General features: G+C 47.5%; 1 protein-coding gene across 2 annotated transcripts; it reads right to left on the bottom strand.

Annotated features, from left to right (window-relative positions):
• Positions 1–3816: 3816 nt before the first annotated feature.
• Positions 3817–8592, bottom strand: LOC140185256 (uncharacterized). Of its 2 annotated transcripts, XM_072238646.1 has the most exons (2): positions 7113–8592; positions 3817–7028 (listed from the first exon to the last, which is right to left on the bottom strand). In XM_072238646.1, exons 1-2 carry the CDS (start codon positions 8011–8013, stop codon positions 6112–6114), a joined length of 1818 nt encoding a protein of 605 aa, XP_072094747.1. In that variant the 5' UTR covers positions 8014–8592; the 3' UTR covers positions 3817–6111. The 2 variants fall into 2 exon arrangements, with proteins under 2 accessions (XP_072094747.1, XP_072094746.1); XM_072238645.1 differs by having other exon boundaries at positions 3817–8592.
• Between the last annotated feature and the right edge of the window lie 9246 nt (positions 8593–17838).

The following is a 17838-nucleotide window of genomic DNA, read 5'->3' as shown; positions in this document are numbered from 1 at the left end:
ACCTGCCCACGAGCATACTGGACCCCGCCAGGTTCAGATGCGACCCGTCCCTGTTGTACAGATCATTGCATCCCCAGGAGAGATCCCAATGACCCAGAGATCTGATGCAATGCCCCTGCACCAGTTCCTCAGCCACACATTCATCTGCCGAATCATCACTTTCTTACCCAATTTTGAAATGTTGCCTCACCTGGAAGGACTGTTTCTGAGCCAGAATGGAGCTGAGGGAGGAAGTAAATGGGAGCGTATAGAACTTCCCTCGCTGGCAAGGATATGTTTCAGGACGGAGATCAGTGGGGGGACCGGGGTAAGGTAAAGATAGGAAGGTAGGAAGCGGTTTAGACAAGATAACCATGCAAATCGGTCGGGTTATAAAAAATGTCAGCTGGTGTGAGTGTGTTTTGTGAGCCCTGCTACCTGCCACGGTCGGTGTCCTTCTCAGGTCAGCTGTCAGCTATTGCGCCAGTGTGGATGGTGGAGGCTTTACAGGGATGGTAAATGGTGTAGGGGTCAGGCGGGGTTACAAAATGACGATGGGTGTAGGGTAAGAAGGGCTTTCACAGATGGTGAGCACCGCCAGGATCGGAGGTGTAAACAGAAATGGGGAGTGACATAAGGGTTTTCACAGAGGGTGAGGTGTGAACAGAAATGAGGAGTGATGTAAGGGTTTTCACAGAGGGCGAGGTGTGAAGGATCGGAGGTGTGAACAGAAATGGGGAGTGATGTAAGGGTTTTCACAGAGGGTGAGGTGTGAAGGATCGGAGGTGTGAACAGACATGGGGAATGATGTAAGGGTTTTCACAGAGGGTGAAGGCCACAAGGATCGGAGGTGTGAACAGAAATGGGGAGTGACGTAAGGGGGTGTGAAGGAATGCTTCTCCACCACTAGGGAAACGTACTTCACTTGTTGTACCAAAATGGCATTTCTTTCTGTAACAAAATGGAACCTGTATTGCATCAGAGTGCTTTGCTAATAATCTTGGTGCAACATGATGCTGATGGTACCTGAGCACTTGAGTGCAGAACCGCAGCTGTGTTACTGGAAGAATGCCAAACGTTGATTCAGCAGACAACAGAATGCACCTTGTCCTTGAACTTGTGTCCAAAGGGGTGATGGTATTGTCTCTTTTTGATAAAGCTATTACCAGCACCTGGGCAGTGCTAGTCTTCCCTTGCTGCAAATAAACATAAAAGCACTTATGATTGATCCACTCTGAGTTAATTGTTGTTCGTTACCAGACATGGTGAAAAGGTGCTTAACACCATCTCCTACCTGGACACTCACTCTTACCTGCACCCGCACCTTACTCCCCACCACTTCACATCTCAACACTATACATCAATTCAGTAGAAACTGAAATACCCATTCCGTCTATTGAGTCTTCTCCACCATTCGATCGCGGCTATTGGATGTCCCCTCTGAACCCCACGCTGCTGCCTTCTACCAGTCACCTTTGACACCCTTATTAATCAACAATTCACTATTTACTTAGTTTAAGTCCATTACGCCACTGGTGTTTGGGGCAGCAATGAGGAGATTGCAGAACAGGTTCACCAGGATGTTGTGTGGATTGGAATCCTAACCTACTGTGTAAGGAGAGTTCGGATAAACTTGGGCTGTTTTCTCTGGAGTGGAGGAGCTCAGGGTGACCTGATAGAAGTTGATCAGATAACGAAAGATCTCGATAGAGTAGATAACTGCCACTTTTAATCTTCTGGGTCACAATGTCAAATACCAGAGAGCATGCATTTAGACAGATGAGGGACCTGTGAAATTCATTGCCACAAACAGCTCAGAGGCCAAGTCATCCTGTTTGGATAAAACATACATTGATTAGTAAAGTCATCAAAGGTTAAAGGGTGCAGGCAGGAGAATGAGGTTGTGAAGGAAAATAAAAGACACTGGGACAGGTACAGAAAAAGGAAACTTTAGAGGGAGGCGTGTCAAGCACAGACAGATGGGACAGACTCAGATAGAGGTTCTTGTCTGGCATAGAGCAATGGAGCTGAACACCGGTTGATTTTCCACTCCTGGACCTTCACAGAGATTATTTCTCATCAGTACAAGTTTTAAAAACAATACGTTTCAATGTTCAAGTTCAACTTAAATTTATTACTGATGTTAACCAGATGCTATCAACAATTCAGTTTCTTGTTGGCAAGGCAACTCAATGCTCACCCCCAGCCTGGGGTAGGGAATGGGACCAATTCCAGAGGGGGACGGTTGGGTGAGTCTGAGACTTTGTGAATGAGCCCTAACACCATCCTCCTCATTCCCCTTATCCCTCCCCAGTCCCCTCCCTCACACTCCACTGCATATGTTTGTGTGTGTCTGAGAGAGAGAGAGAGACCTGTCCGCCCACTTCACCTTCCAGCAACCATGTCCCCTCTACCCCAATGCAAACTCCTGTACATACAGTAATCCTTGCGGGCTCAAATGATCCAATAACATTATGCCCTCCCTCCTGCACCAAATCCTTAGACACATGTTAAACTGTATAATCTTCCTATTCTTGGCATGTGGCACAGATAACAGACCTGTGGTCACAGCCCTGGACGAGCTGCCCTTTAACTTAGCACCTCACTTCCTGCAGAACCTCGTTACTCTACCAGCCCATATGGGTACCAATGATATGGATCATGACCTTCACTGTTCACCCTCCTGAGCAAAGCTGAGTGCTCGGCCGGAGATAACCCAGACCTGGAGCACACAGGAAGCTACATACCATCCTGGAATCTCATTCTCGCCAACAGAACATCCAGTAAGTTCCCTTAGCTAATGATTCACCAATGACCACAGCTCGCCTCTTCTCCACCCTCCCCTTCTCAGTCTCAGAGCCAGACTAAGTGCCAGAGACCCTCCTGCTGTGACCTTCCTTTGCCAGGTTATCCTACCATCTGTAACTGTGACCAAAGTGATATATGTGTTGTTCAGGGGGATGGACACAGGGGTACACTGCACTTGCTGTCCCCCACCCCTTTCCACTTCACGACTGTCACTAGTTTCCTGTGGCGTACAGCCTGGTTACAACTACCTCTCTATATGTCTGACCTATCACCCCTCCAGCCTCCCGAATGATCTGGAGTTCATCCAGTTCCAGCTCCCACTCCTTACTGTGGATTATTCGGAGCTGAAGCTGGATGCCCTTCTCACAGGTGTAGTTACCAGGGACACAGGAGGGTCTCCTGCCTTCCCACATCCCGCAAGAGGAGATTTCCACTATCCTGCCTGGCATCTTGACTGTTCTAACTGAGCAAATGTGAGGAAGGGGGCAAAAACACTTCCACCTCCAGTATAATGTTGCCTTCTCTGTGCGAAGGCTGTCCTGACTGAACCCTCAAAGAGGGAAAGCCTCAAAGTCTCTACTCCAACTCTGTCCAGTCCAGCATCGGCCACTCCATTTGCTGCTGCCTAACGTTGGCATCTTCTTGATAATCAATCCTGACTGTTGACTGGCCCCTGGTGAAAGCTCAAAAATAACCTGCCCTGAAACCACTGCCTTTAATGCTCAATTGGCGAACCTGAGTGAATTCCGTCCTCTCAAGCTTCTGATCTCTCCGATTAACGATGGGTCAAAGCCCGGCAGGGTGACACAAGGATGAGTGACTGATTGAAACCCATCCCACATTCAGAGCAGGTGACCACCCTCACCACAGTGTGAACCCGCCACTGTCTCTGCAGTGTGGATGAGTGTGTGAATGCCTTCCCGCAGTCTGAGCAGGACAACGTCCTCTCACTGCTGAAAACAGTCTGGTGTGTAGACAGGCGAGATGAAAGTGTGAATTCATTCCCAGTTGGAACAGGTGAATGGCTTCTACCCAGTGTGAACTCGCTGATGTTCATTCAGTTGAGATGACTGAGTGAATTCCTTCCCGCAGTCTGAGCAGTTGTACAGTTTCTCCCCTGTGTATACGTGCGGAGTTCATTCAATGCTGGATGACCGGCGAGACCTCTCTCAGAAAGGGGTATCCTTGGTCGCTCCAACAGTTTTGTAAGTAATCCTGGAGTAACAAACATCAGCCTCATCGGTCCAAAATGCATTTTCATGTCCCAGCATCTTCTCAGTTAAGTTTCATTTCCATTCCTCAGACTTTCCGGCAAGTTCGGGGGTTCCTGTCCTCCAAAACGTAGCATGACAGGTTTGGAGAGGGTGCACCACACAGAGCTGTATTTGAATGCTCGCAGCATAAGAAATAAAGTGGATGGTCTTGAAATTCAGCTAGATTGGCAATATGACGTTGTGGCCAAATCTGAGACTTGGCTAAAGGATGGCTGCCACTGGGTAAAAGAGAGTTGAGAATAGATATACGACCAATAGAAAATGACACGGGAGATACTGTGATGGGAGACACAGAGATGGCAGAGGAACTGAATGCGTATTTTGCATGATTCTTCACGGTGGAAGGCATCTGCAGTACTGAATATCGGACTTTCAAGAGCGTCAGGAAAGTGAAGCACATGCAGTGAAAGTTACAACTGAGAAGGTGCTCAGAAAGGTTAAAAGTCTGAGGGTGGATAAATCTCCTGGACCTGATGGAATGCACCTTCGGGTTCTGAAGAAATAGCTGGAGAGATTTCGTACGCATTACTAAAGATCTTTCAAGCATCGATAGATTCTGGCATAGTACCTGATGACCGGAAAATTACAAATGTTACTCCGCTATTTAAGAAGGGTGGGAGGCAGCAGAAAAGAAACTACAAACCTGAAAGCCTGACTTCAGTGGTTGGGAAGTTGCTGGAATCGATTGTTACGGATGAGATTACGGAGTACTGGGAGGCACATGACAGGATAGGCCAAAGCCTGCGTGGTTTCCTGAAAGGAAAATCCTGCCTTACTAACCTACTGCAATTCTTTGTGGAAATTACAAGTTGGGTGGACAAAGGAGATGTAGTTGATGTGGTATACTTGGATTTTCAGGGGCCTTTGAAAGGTGCTGCACATGAGACTGCTTAGCAAGATAAATCTCATGGAATTAGAGGGAATTTACTACCATGGTTGGAGCATTGGCTGATCAACAGAAAACAGAGTGGGAATAAAGGGATCCTATTCTGGCTGGCTGCCGGTTACCACTGGAGTTCCACTGTGGTCGATGTTGAGACCACTGCTTTTTATGATGTATGTCAATGACTTGGACTGTTGGATTAATGGATTTGTGGAAAAATTTGCCGACAATACAAAGATAGGTGGAGGAGCGGGTAGTGCTAGGAAACAGAGTGCTGGCAGAGAGATTTAGATAGATTCAGGGAATGGGCCAAGAAGTAGTTAATGAAATACAATGTTGGAAAGTGTATGGTCGTGCATATTGGTGAAAGAAATAAACAGGCAGATGATTATTTAGATTGGGAGAGAATTCAAAATGCAGAGCTGGAAAGGAACTTGGAAGTCCTTGTGCAGGATACCCTAAAGGTTAACCTCCAGGCTGAGTCGGTGGTGAAGAAGGTGAATGCAATGTTGGCATTCATTTCTCGAGGTACAGAATATAAGAGCAGGGATGTGATGTTGAGGCTCTATAAGGCTCTCATGAGACCACACTTGGAGTATTCTGAGCAGTTTTGAGCTCCTTATTTTAGAATGGGTATACCGACATTGGAGAGGGTTCAGAGAAGATTCACAAGGATGATTCCAGGAATGAAAGGGTTACCATACGAGAAGCTCTGTCTTCTCTTGGGCTGTATTCCCTGGAGTTCAGGAGAATTTGTGGGGGGGTGGTGGTTTGGGAGAGGAAATCTCATTGAAACATTTTGAATGTTAAAAGCCCTGAACAGAGTAGATATGGGAAAGTTATTTCCCGTGGTAGGGGAGTCTATGACAAGAGAGCACGACTTCAGGATCGAAGGACATCCATTTAGAACAGAGATGAGGAGAACTTACTTTACTCAGACGGTGGTAAATTTGTGGAATTTGTGGCCATAAGCAACTGTGGAGGCCAAGACATTCGGTGTGTTTAAGGCAGAGAGAGAGAGAGATAGGTTCTAGCCAGGGCATCAAAGGGTATGGGGAGAAGGCAGGGGAGTGGGGATGACTGGAAGCATCGGATCAGCCCATTACTGAATGGCAGAGCAGATTCGAAAGGCCGAAAGGCCAACTTCTGCACCTATATCTTATGGTCTTAACTGAGTTGTCTGAGTGAATCCATTCCCACATTCAGAACAGGTGAGTGGCATTCCCCAGTGTGAATTCGCTGATGTATTTTAAAGTCAGATGACCCAGTGAATTCCTTCCCACAATCTGAGCAGGTGAACGGTTTCTCTCGAGTGTGAATTCGGTAGTGGCTCACAAGTCCAGATGACTGAGTGAATCCCTTCCCACATTCAGAGCAGCTGAAAGGTTTCTCCCCAGTGTGAACTCGCTGATGTACCTTCAGTCGAGATGACAGAGCGAAACCCTTCCCACATTCAGAGCAGCTGAAAGGTTTCTCTCCAGTGTGAACTCGCTGATGTACCTTCAGTTGAAATGACCGAGCAAAACCCTTCCCACATTCAGAGCATTTGAACAGCCTCTCCCAAGTGTGGAGTTTCTGATGCTCCTTCAAATGAGATGACCGGGTGAATCCCTTCCCACATTCAGAGCAGATGAACGGCTTCTCCCCAGTGTGAACTCGCTGATGTTCACTCAGTTGAGATTGCCAAGTGAAACCCTTCCGACATTCAGGGCAGCTGAATGGTTTCTCCCCAGTGTGAATTTGCTGGTGTTTCAAGAGATGAGATGACCGAGCAAATCTCTTCCCACATTCAGAGCAGGTGAATGGCTTCTCCCCAGTGTGAACAAACTTGTGTGTCAGTAGGTGAGAACGCCGAATGAATCCTTTCCCACATTCAGAGCAGGTGAATGGCTTCTCCCCAGTATGAACTCGCTGATGTTCAATCAGTTGATATTGCCAAGTGAATCCCTTCCGACATTCAGAGCAGGTGAATGGCCATTCGCCAGTGTGGACTCGCTGATGTTCCCTCATTTGAGCTGAATGGGTGAATCCCTTCCCACACTCAGAGCAGTTGAATGGTTTCTCCCCAGTGTGATCTAACTGGTGTGTCAGTAGTTGAGAATGCCGAATGAATCCTTTCCCACAGTCTGAGCAGGTGAACGGTCTCTCCGCAGTGTGAACAAACTGATGTACCTTCAGATGAGCTGAATTGGTGAATCCCTTCCCACATTCAGAGCAGATGAATGGTTTCTCCCCAGTGTGAATTTGCTGATGTTTCAAGAGCTGAGATGACCGAGCAAATCCCTTCCCACATTCAGAGCATGGGAATGGCTTCTCCCCAGTGTGAACTCGCTGGTGTCTCTGTAGGTCGGACGAGTGAGTGAATCCCTTCCCACTGTCTGAGCAGGTGAATGGCCTCTCCCCAGTGTGAACAAACTTGTGTGTCAGTAGGTGAGAACGCCGAATGAATCCTTTCCCACATTCAGAGCAGGTGAACGGCTTCTCCCCAGTGTGAACTCGCTGATGATCAATCAGTTGAGATTGCCAAGTGAATCCCATCCCACATTCAGAGCAGGTGAATGGCCATTCTCCAGTGTGAACTGGCTGGTGTCTCTGTAGGTCGGACGAGTGAGTGAACCCCTTCCCACAGCCTGAGCAGCTGAATGGCCTCTCCCCAGTGTGAACTAACTGATGTTGTAGCAGGTTATTTGACTGAATGAATCTTTTCCCACAGTCTGAGCAGGTGAATGGCTTCTCCCCAGTGTGAACTCGCTGATGTAACTTCAGTACAGATGACCGAGCAAATCCCTTTCCACATTCAGAGCAAGTGAACGGCTTCTCCCCAGTGCGAACTTGCTGGTGCCTCTGTAGGTCGGATGAGTGAGTGAATCCCTTCCCACTGTCTGAGCAGGTGAATGGTCTCTCCCTAGTGTGAACTAACTGATGTTGTAGCAGGTGATTTGACTGAATGAATCCTTTCCCACAGTCTGAGCAGGTGAATGGCCTCTCCCCAGTGTGAACTCGCTGGTGTCTATATAGTGTGGACGATTGAGTGAATCTCTTCCCACAGTCTGAGCAGGTGAACGGCATCTTTTCAGTGTGAACGAGCTGGTGTTCATTCAATTGAGATGATTGAGTGAATCCTTTCTCATATTCAGAGCAGGTGAATGGCTTCTCCTCGGTGTGAACTCGCTGGTGTCACTGTGTTGTGGTTGAGTGTGTGAACGCCTTCCCACCGTCTGAGCAGGTCAATGTCCTCTCACTGGTGAATTTCCTGATATACCTTTAGCATCAATAACAGAATGGCTTCCCACTTGCAGAACAGGTGGAGCATCTCACTATGGTGTGAACTTGCTGATGTATCTTCAGACTGGATGACTGAGTGGTTCCCCTCCCTCACACAGAGCGGGTGAATGGCCTCTCCCCATTGTGAACTCACTGGCGTGTCTGTGGGTAGCCTGTGAGTGAATCTCTTCCCACACTGAGAGAAGGAGAATGATATCTCACCACGATCAATTCTCTGGCAATGCAGAAAGTCAGACGTCTGACTCCCTTGTACAATCAGTGCAGCTGAGAACTGATCTCCAGTGAACAAATGCTGGTGTGTTCTCAGCTCCCGGTTCCAGTGAATTTCACAGAGTAAAAACAGAAAACTTCATTTCAGAGACAGAATAAATTACCAGCTGGGATGAGATACTTCTTCATCTCCAAGGATCGACAACAGATGTGTTGGCGTTGCAAAGAAAATATTTGGTCGCTCCTTAAATATCCAGACAGGGTCCGCTAAACTGATGTGTTGTTGTGTTTGAGATTCCCGTACACAAGTGTTCTGCCATTTCAAACCTGTAAAAATATTTGCAAAAGACATCAATGGGTGAAGGACAATATTTCAGGAGAGATTTTAGTCTGTGGTGAGAACATAAGAAATAGGAGCAGGAGTCGACCATCTGGCCCTTTGAGCCTGATCTGCCATTGAATAAGATCATGGCTGATCTGGCCATGGACTCATCTCCACTGACCTGCCTTTTCCCCATAACCCTTAACCCCACTACTGTGCCAAAACCTATCCAACCTTTTCTCAAATATATTTACTGAGGTAGCCTCCACTCCTTCATTGGGCAGAGAAATCTACAGATTCACCACTCTCCCAGTAAAACAGTTCCTCCTCACCTCCATCCCAATTTCCCCCAAATCTTGAGGCAATGTCCTCTAGTTTCCTGCCTCTATCTTATCTATTCATTTCATAATTTTACATGTTTCTATATGATCTCTGCTGAATGTGAGCTCTGGCGTCACAATTTTACCAATTTCAACTCAATTTGGGGGTATCAACTGGAGATATACCCCAGGCTACTGTGGGAAGTGAGGGAGGAAATTGCTGAGCCTCTGGCGATGATCTTTGCACATCAATAGGGAGAGGAAAAGTACCAGAGGATTAGAAGACATTGTTTCCTTTTCAAGAAAGGGAGTAGAGATAAGCCAGGAAGTTACAGACCAGTGGTTCTTACTTCAGTGGAGGGCAAGTTGTTGGAGAAGCTCCTGAGAGGCAGGATTTATGAGCATTTGGAGAAGCATAATCTGATGTGGGATAGTCAGCATGGCTCTGTCTAGGGCAGATCGTGCCTTATGAACATGATTTAATTCTTTGAGAATGTAACCAAACACACTGATGAATGTAGAGTGGTGGTCGCCAACCTTTTTAAGACCAAGATCCCCTACCTCGGCCTTACTTAAAGACAAGATCGACCTACTAAATCATTCAGAGAAAAAACAGCTCAGATTGTACTTCCAACTTGAGTCCTTTCATTTGGGCTAATTGTGTTTGAATTACATAAAATGCTTTTGTCAAATTGTCAAATTAATTCAACCAAGAAAACACTGTAACTAGCATATCAAACAGGCCATAGCTGTCTTTCTTTAAGAATATTAAGTTTTGCACAGAAAACGGAATAACACAAGAGACAGTTCAGGTGTTTGCGAATCAGAAGGCATGGATTTACAGTGCTGTGAGGGACTACTCAAGGAGCACGATGCTGCCTTCAGGTCAAGAGACAAACAAGCCCACAGTGAAGCACGGGCGAATCTCCACAGGGGCATCAGAGATGCAAAGCACAAATACAAACTGCGCATGGAAAGTCAGTTTGATAACAACAACCTCCGCAGTGTGTGGAAAGGCATCAAGGCGCTGACAGACTACAAAACCAATAATCTGCTGCCAGATGACGACGCCACACTGCCTGATGTCCTGAACGAGTTCTTTGCCCAGAGGGAGGAGGCTGCTCCACTCATCCACCCACCTGACGATGAGTCCACACGGGTCCTTAAGCAACATCAGGTGAGGTCCAGCCTGAGGACAGTGAATGCGAGTCAGGCAGCTGGCCCAGACGGAGTGCCCGGCCGGGCACTGAAAGCGTGTGCCGACCAGTTTGCTGTGGTGTTTACAAGTATATTTAACCTCTCACTGCAACAAGCTGTTGTTCCAACATGCCTGAAAACATCCAGCATCATCCCAGTGCCCAACAAATCAGCTGTGAAGTGCCTGAACGACTATCACCCTGTAGCACTCACACCCATAGACATGAAGTGCTTTGGGAGACTCGTGCTCTCACACATTAAGACTGTAATCCCACCTGATCTGGACAAACACCAGTTTGCCTACCGGGCAAACCACTCCACAGAGGATGCAATCACAACAGCCCTCCGTATTGCTCTGACTCACTTAGAGGAACCAAACACTTATGTGAGGATGTTATTTGTGGACTTCAGTTCTGCATTTAACACAGTCATCCCCCATAAACTGGTCAGCAAACTGAACACTCTTGGCCTTGGTTCCTCCCTGTATTTGTGTATTTATCTTTCTTTTTTTTTTCGGGATCTACTGGAAAAGTCTCAAAGATCGACTGGTTGGCGACCGCTAATGTAGAGCATTGGATGTAGTGTACATGGTTTTCAGTGTGAGGCTCATTCAGAAAGTAACGAGGCAAGGATCCAAGTAGACCTTGCTTTGTGGATCCAGAATTGGCTTGCCCACAGAAGCCAAAGGTGGTTGTAGATGGTTTGTATCCTGCATGGAGGATGGTGACCAGTGGTGTTCCACAGGGATGTGTTCTGAGACTCCTTCTCTTTGTGATGTTTATAAATGATCTTGATGAGGAAGGAGAAGGGTGCTGATGACACAAAAGTTGAGGGTGTTGTGAAGAGTGTGGACAGTTCTCCAGAGGTTACAGCAGGATGCAGATAGGATGCAGAACTGGCAGATGGAGTTCAGCCCAGATAAGTGTGCTGTGGTTTATTTCGGTACATCAAATTTGAATACAGAATACAATATTATGTTGGGACTATTGGCAATGTGGAGGATCAGCGAGATCTTGTGGTCCATGTCAATTTTACACTCAAAGCTGCAGTGCTGATTGACAATGTTGTTAAGAAGGCCTCCATCAACCATGGGACTGAGTTCAAGATCGGTGAGGTAATGTTACAGCTATATAAGACCTTCTTTAAACCCACTGAGACTATTGTGTTCAGTTACCACATTACAGGAAGGATGTGGATACTACAGAAAGACTGCAGAGGAGATTTACAAGGATGTTACATGGAATGGAGAACATGCCTTATGAGAATAGGTTGAGTGAACTTTGGAGCGATGGAAGATAAGACGTGACCTGACAGATGTGTATAAGATGATGAAAGGTATTGATCGTGTGGTTAGCCAGAGACTTTTTTCCTAGGGCTGAACTGGCAAACACGAGAGGTATAGGTTTAAGGTGTTGGAAGTAGGGTCAAAGGGGATGTCAGAGGTAGGTTTTTCACACAGAGAGTAGTAGGTGCATGGAATGCAGTGCCAGCGATGATGGTAGAGGCAGATACCATGGAGTCTTTCGAGACACTGTTAGATATGTACGTGGAGCTCAGGAAAACAGAGTGCAATGTGGTTGGGAAATCCGAGGCAGTTTCTAGAATAGGTTACATGGACGGCACAACACTGTGGGCCGAAGGGCCTGTAATATATTGTAGATTTCTATGTTTCTATATGCACTCATCTTCGAACAAGGCACGGATCGACATTCTGACTGACCATCAAATTCTCTGACTGTATTCCTGTCTGTGTGAGAATGGGCTATTTCTGACTTCAATCAACCTGTGACTTGGCTGAATTCGTCTCTGTCCTTTGGTATTATTTCAAGTTCTGGCCGTGTTCCACAACACTACAAAGAGCACTTGTTACTACATGTAAATCCTGGAGATTTACTAATTACTTGCATCCACTACAGAGCGTCGTGGGAGCTGAATTCTGAAGGAAGACAGTTTTTTTAAAAAAACTTCGAGTGCAAGGAGAACGAGACCGCGCAGGCGTGAGACGTCAACAGGACAGCGCGGAGAGTTTAAAAAGGCAGGTTGCTACCAACAGCTGTCTTTTGGATCGGGACTACAGAGCATAGTGGGAGCTGAATTCTGAAGGAAGACAGTTTTTTTAAAAAACTTCTTCGAGTGCAAGGAGGACGAGACTGCTCAGGCGCGTGACGTCAACAGGACAGCGTGGAAAGTTTAAAAAGGAGACCACCTTATACAGCGGGCAGCGGAGTGAGTGGGAGCAGAGTGTAGGGCTTTGGCTTCAACGGGCTTCGGCGGTAAACGGGAAGAGGCAAGAGCGAAGCACTAACTCTTTTTTTTTCTCCCCCCCCCTTCGCGAATCGGCCCGCACAGACAGGAACAGCGGGGCTCTCACAGCTAACCGTTTAAAAAGTTCATCTGTTTGGCGAGGTAAGTGGGTGCGTTGACTTATTTTTCCTGTAGAATTAGATAGCATGCCTGCAGGGTTAGTGCTTTGCTCAGGGTGTCAGATGTGGGAATCCTGGGAGACCTCTAGCCTCCCTGATGGCCACATCTGCGCCAGGTGCACTGAGATGCAGCTCCTCAGAGACCGTGTTAGGGACCTGGAGCTGCAGCTTGATGACCTACTGCTTATCAGGGAAAGTGAAGAGGTGATAGACAGGAGCTACAGGGAGGTAGTCATCCTTAGGGTACAGGGGTCAGAAAACTGGGTCACTGTCAAGAGAGGGAAGGGAAATGCCCGGATAGTGGAGAACACACCTCTGGCTGTCCCCCTCAGCAACAAATATCTTCTTCTGGATGCTGCTTAGGGGATGACCTGACAGGGTACACCCACGGTGACCGGGTCTCTGGCACTGAGCCTGGCGCTGTTGTGCAGGAGAGAAGGAGGGAGAAGAGGAATGCAGTAGTCATAGGGGATTCCATAGTCAGGGGAACAGACAGGAGATTCTGTGAGCCTGACAGAGATACCCGCAGGGTGTGTTGCCTCCCAGGTGCCAGGGTACGGGATGTCTCGGATTGGGTCCTGAATATTCTGAAGGGGGAGGGTGAGCAGCCAGTTGTCTTGGTACATGTTGGTACCAATGACATAGATAGGACAAAGGAGGAGGTCCTGAAAAGAGATTTCCACGAGTTAGGAAGGAAGCTTCTCCAAATGCTCATAAATCCTGCCTCTCAGGAGCTTCTCCAACAACTTGCCCTCCACTGAAGTAAGAACCACTGGTCTGTAATTTCCTGGTTTATCTCTACTCCCTTTCTTGAAAAGGGAACAGTGTCTTTTAATCCTCTGGTACTTTTCCTCTCCCTATTGATATGCAAAGATCATCGCCAGAGGCTCAGCAATTTCCTCCCTCACTTCCCACAATATCCTGGGGTATATCTCAAGTTGAGTACCCCCAACTTGTGTTGAAATTGGTAAAGTTGTCCGCTCTTGGACTGTATTCCTTGGAGTTTAGAAGAATGAGGGGAGACCTCACAGAAACATTTCGAATGTTGAAAGGCATGGACAGAGTGGATGTGGAAAAGTTGTTTCCCATGATGGGGGAGTTTAGTACGAGACGGCATCACTTAAGGATTGAAGGGCGCCCATTCAGAACAGAAATGCGAAGAAATTTTTTTTAGTCAGAGGGTGGTGGATCTATGGAATTTGTTGCCACGGGCGGCAGTGGAGGCCAAGTCAAGGCAGAGATTGATAGGTATCTCAGTAGCCAGGGCATCAAAGGTTATGATGAGAAGGCGGGGGAGTGGGACTAAATGGGAGAATGGCTCAGCTCATGATAAAATGGAGGAGCAGACTCGATGGGCCGAATGGCCGACTTCTTCTCCTTTGTCTTATGGTCCTATGGTCTCCCACCAGCTGATTGACAGTGATGATCACATCGATGGCAATGCCAATGAATATAAAGTGGAGGGCAGTGGTTATTCTCATTGGAGTGCAGCACTGTTGTGATGTGAAAGCCACAAGTCACTCGTCATCGAGGCAAAGATGTTTTATATCGTTATTTACCCAGAGAGAACTAAATCTGACGGAAGGTTTCATTTCCATACAGCACTAATTGACATTCCCACTGACTGGAAGGTAAACTCTTCAACCGGGATTAACTGGGAACTATATTTTTGTTCCGAGTTCATAATTCTCGGATTTACATAGCTGGAGCTCGGCAGTGTTTGGGAGATATATCCACTCGCATTTCCTTCGACTGTAGGGGACAACTGTCGCCTATGGCTGCCTCTTTACCCAGAAGCCCTCACGATGAGAAACCTCTCCATCAGCCATCGAAAGATGCAGGAATGCGCATGCGCCGCCAAACTAGCGGCGGAGGCGCCGAGTCGAAAGCTCCTGGGGCCTGGGTACGGATCGTGGGGCTGAGAGAGGGGAAAAGGACCAGGACTGTCGTCGGGTGCAGTACCAGTGTGGCTGGATATCACAGTAATTGTCCTTCGGTCACGTTTCAGACGCCGATGATTGACAGTCCGCCCGGAGCGCGCTCTTACCTGCGTCCGCTCGTTGTGAGCTGCTCGTCCAGTCAGCGCATGCGCGGTATTCGGGTCTGAGCGCGGTGACCACGCATGCGCGTTTTTTTAAACAGGAGACAATCTGCAGATGCGGAAATGCAAAGCGACACACGGAAAATGCTGGAGGAGCTCAGGGGGGCGGCAGCAACGTGGAGAGGGGTGAACAGTCGGCGTTTCACACCAACACCCTTCTTCAGGACTGGAAAGGAAGGGAGGGAGTCAGAATGTGTGTGTGGGGCGGGGGGGGACTAAAGTCAAGAGGTGGGAAGGTCACTCGTGAAAGAGATACAGGGCTGGAGAATAATAATAAATACTTCATTGATCCCGAGTGGGAAATTCTTTTGTCACAGCAGCTAAATTTAAAATCACACTTAGCAGTGTGCAGACTTTACTAAAAGTAAAGTTGAGAATAATTATATACAGAATAATACGGTACCAATGTGCAATTATAACGTATGAAACAATTTTGCAGAGACTACTGAACTATGATCCGTCGCAGAAAGATGTATTTAATGGACTTTATTTCTTACATCTTTCACATACATGTGGAGTAAACTCAAATAGGCAATCATAGTAATTTATAATAAACAGAACTGTCAATGTAACATAGAAATACACTCAAATCAGCGTGAGTTAAGCAGTCTGATTCCTGGCGGAAGAAGCTGTCCCGGAGCCTGTTGGTCCTGGCTTTTGTGCTGTGGATGCGTTGCCCCGATGGTAGCAGCTGGAACACATTGTGATTGTGGAGACTCGGGTGCCCGGTGATCTACAGACCTGTCTTTGTAAATTCCCTGAATCGTGGGAAGTTCACAACTCCAGATGCGCTGAGTGGTGATGCGCACCACTCTCTGCAGAATTCTTCGATTAAGGGAGGTACAGTTCCCATACCAGGCATTGATGCAGCCAGTCAGGATGCTCTTAGTTGTGCCCCTGTAGACAGTTCTAAGGATTTGGGGGCCGACACCAAATTTCCTCAACCATCTGAGGTCAAAGAGGCGCTGTTGTGCCTTTTTCACCGCACAGCTTCTGTGTACAGACCACATGGGGTCCTCGGTGATACGGATCCCGAGGAACTTAAAGCTGTTTACCTTCCAACCCCAGATCCATTGATGTCAATAGGGGTTACTCGTCTCCCTTCCTCCTGTAATTCACAACCAGCTCCCTTGATTTTTTGACAGTGAGGGAGAGGTTGTTTTCTTGACACCACTGTGTCAGAGAGATGACTTCTTCCTTGTAGGCCACCTCATTATTGTTTGATGTTAGGCCAATCAATGTAATGTCGTCGCAAATTTAATTCGCAGTTCAGAGCTGTGGGTGGCAGATTAGCAAATGAACTGTTGTATATGGTTATTACATTTGATGGGAAAGATCTTCTGTAATGATCCTTGTGACAGCGGCGCTGAGTGAGTCTGTTTGAAAGGGTACTCCGCTGCCGATGCAGTATGTCGTGGAGAGAATGTGCCCGACTGTCCGTAATGGATGACCATTTGTTTAGTGACCTCCTCCCCACAACTAACTCGAAAGAGCCCCGGTTGTGGCCAAGGATGGTTCCAGCCTTTTTGATGAGTTTATTTTGTCGTTTTGCATCACCAGCACCGATGCTGCTCCCCCAACATAAATCCGCAAAGAAGACTGCACTCGCTACAACAGACTGGTAAAAAATCTCCAACATCCTGCCTCACACATTCAAGGATCTCGGCTTCCTTAGAAAATGGAGCCCGATCATCCCCTTCTTGTAAACAGCCTTGTTGTTGCTTTTCCAATCATATCTGTTGCCGAGATGAAACCCCAATACTGTACTCCTCCACCACCGCAACGTCTTCTCCCAGAATGTATTCAGGACTCGTCATTCTCCTCTTCCACCTAAAATCAATCACCTTTTCCCTGGTTTTGGCCACATTCAGGAGCAGGTGATTCCTCCTTCACTATTCCACAAACCTATCCACCAGTCCTCTGTGCTCCAACTCCCGTCCATCTCTGATACACCAACTACCGCAGAGTCATCAGAGAACTTCTGCAAGTGGCCAGACTCAGAGTTGCACTGAAAGTCTGAGGTGTCAGTGTGAACAGAAACGGAGAAAGGACAGTCCCTTGTGGGGCTCCGGTGTCACTCACCTCCACCTCAGGCAGAGAACCACCCAGCGGTACAAACTGGGGTCTATCAGTCAGGAAGCCAGTAATCCAGGAGATAGTGAATTTGTCTGCACCCATCCTTTGCAGCTCCTTGCGCAGATGACGTGGCTGGATTGAATTAAATGTTGCCCGGGGCGACTGAGGAGAACCCAAGTGCGGGTCATCGGCACGTCGACTGACTTGGGGATGCTGGCGTAGACGTGAACGTAGAACAGCAAACCGGAGGAATCTTGACAAGGAAACGGGATCTACAGGGACTATCTGAAAACTAGAGCTGAACTTAGAACTAACGGTTCTAATCGCACAAGAGAACGAAGTATCACACGAGAATGGACCAACAAACTGGCAGCCTGTGATAGTGACACCATCGTACTGATTTCACAGTCTCTGATGCAAACCAGGGGTACCCTAATTAAGCAAACTAGCAGCAATTGAAAATCTAATGGCTGAAATTAGGGCATAATCAGGGAGAAAGGAGTGTTAAAGGGGAACAGCCAAACGGAACCATGACATTAAAGGCACCAGAGACATTTTTAAAAATGTGACTCTCAGAATGCCACCACCATCATCCCAGCAGCACAAACTGGGGTCTGTCTGTCAGGTAGGCAGTAATCCAGGAGATCGTGGGTTTGTCGACGCCCATCCTTTGCCGCTTCTTGCTCAGAAGATGTGGCTGGATTGTACCGAAGGCAGTAGAGTAATCCAAAAAAAATGTGACTCTCAGAATGTCACCACCATCATCCCGGCTGGAGTGAGCTCGCTGCAACAGGGAGATGACGGTGAAACACCCAGGTTCTGTTCGGCTCCCTAAGTCTGGGGAAGACCATCTCTGGCCCCGCCAAACATAGAAATATAGAAACATAGAAAATAGGTGCAGGAGTAGGCCATTCGGCCCTTCGAGCCTGCACCGCCATTCACTATGATCATGGCTGATCA

The sequence above is a fragment of the Mobula birostris genome, chromosome 20 (genome assembly GCF_030028105.1).
Source record: "Mobula birostris isolate sMobBir1 chromosome 20, sMobBir1.hap1, whole genome shotgun sequence".
Taxonomy (NCBI): Eukaryota; Metazoa; Chordata; class Chondrichthyes; order Myliobatiformes; family Myliobatidae; genus Mobula; species Mobula birostris.
The sequence above is the reverse complement of the archived record's forward strand: the minus strand, read 5'-3'. Positions and strand labels throughout refer to the sequence as shown.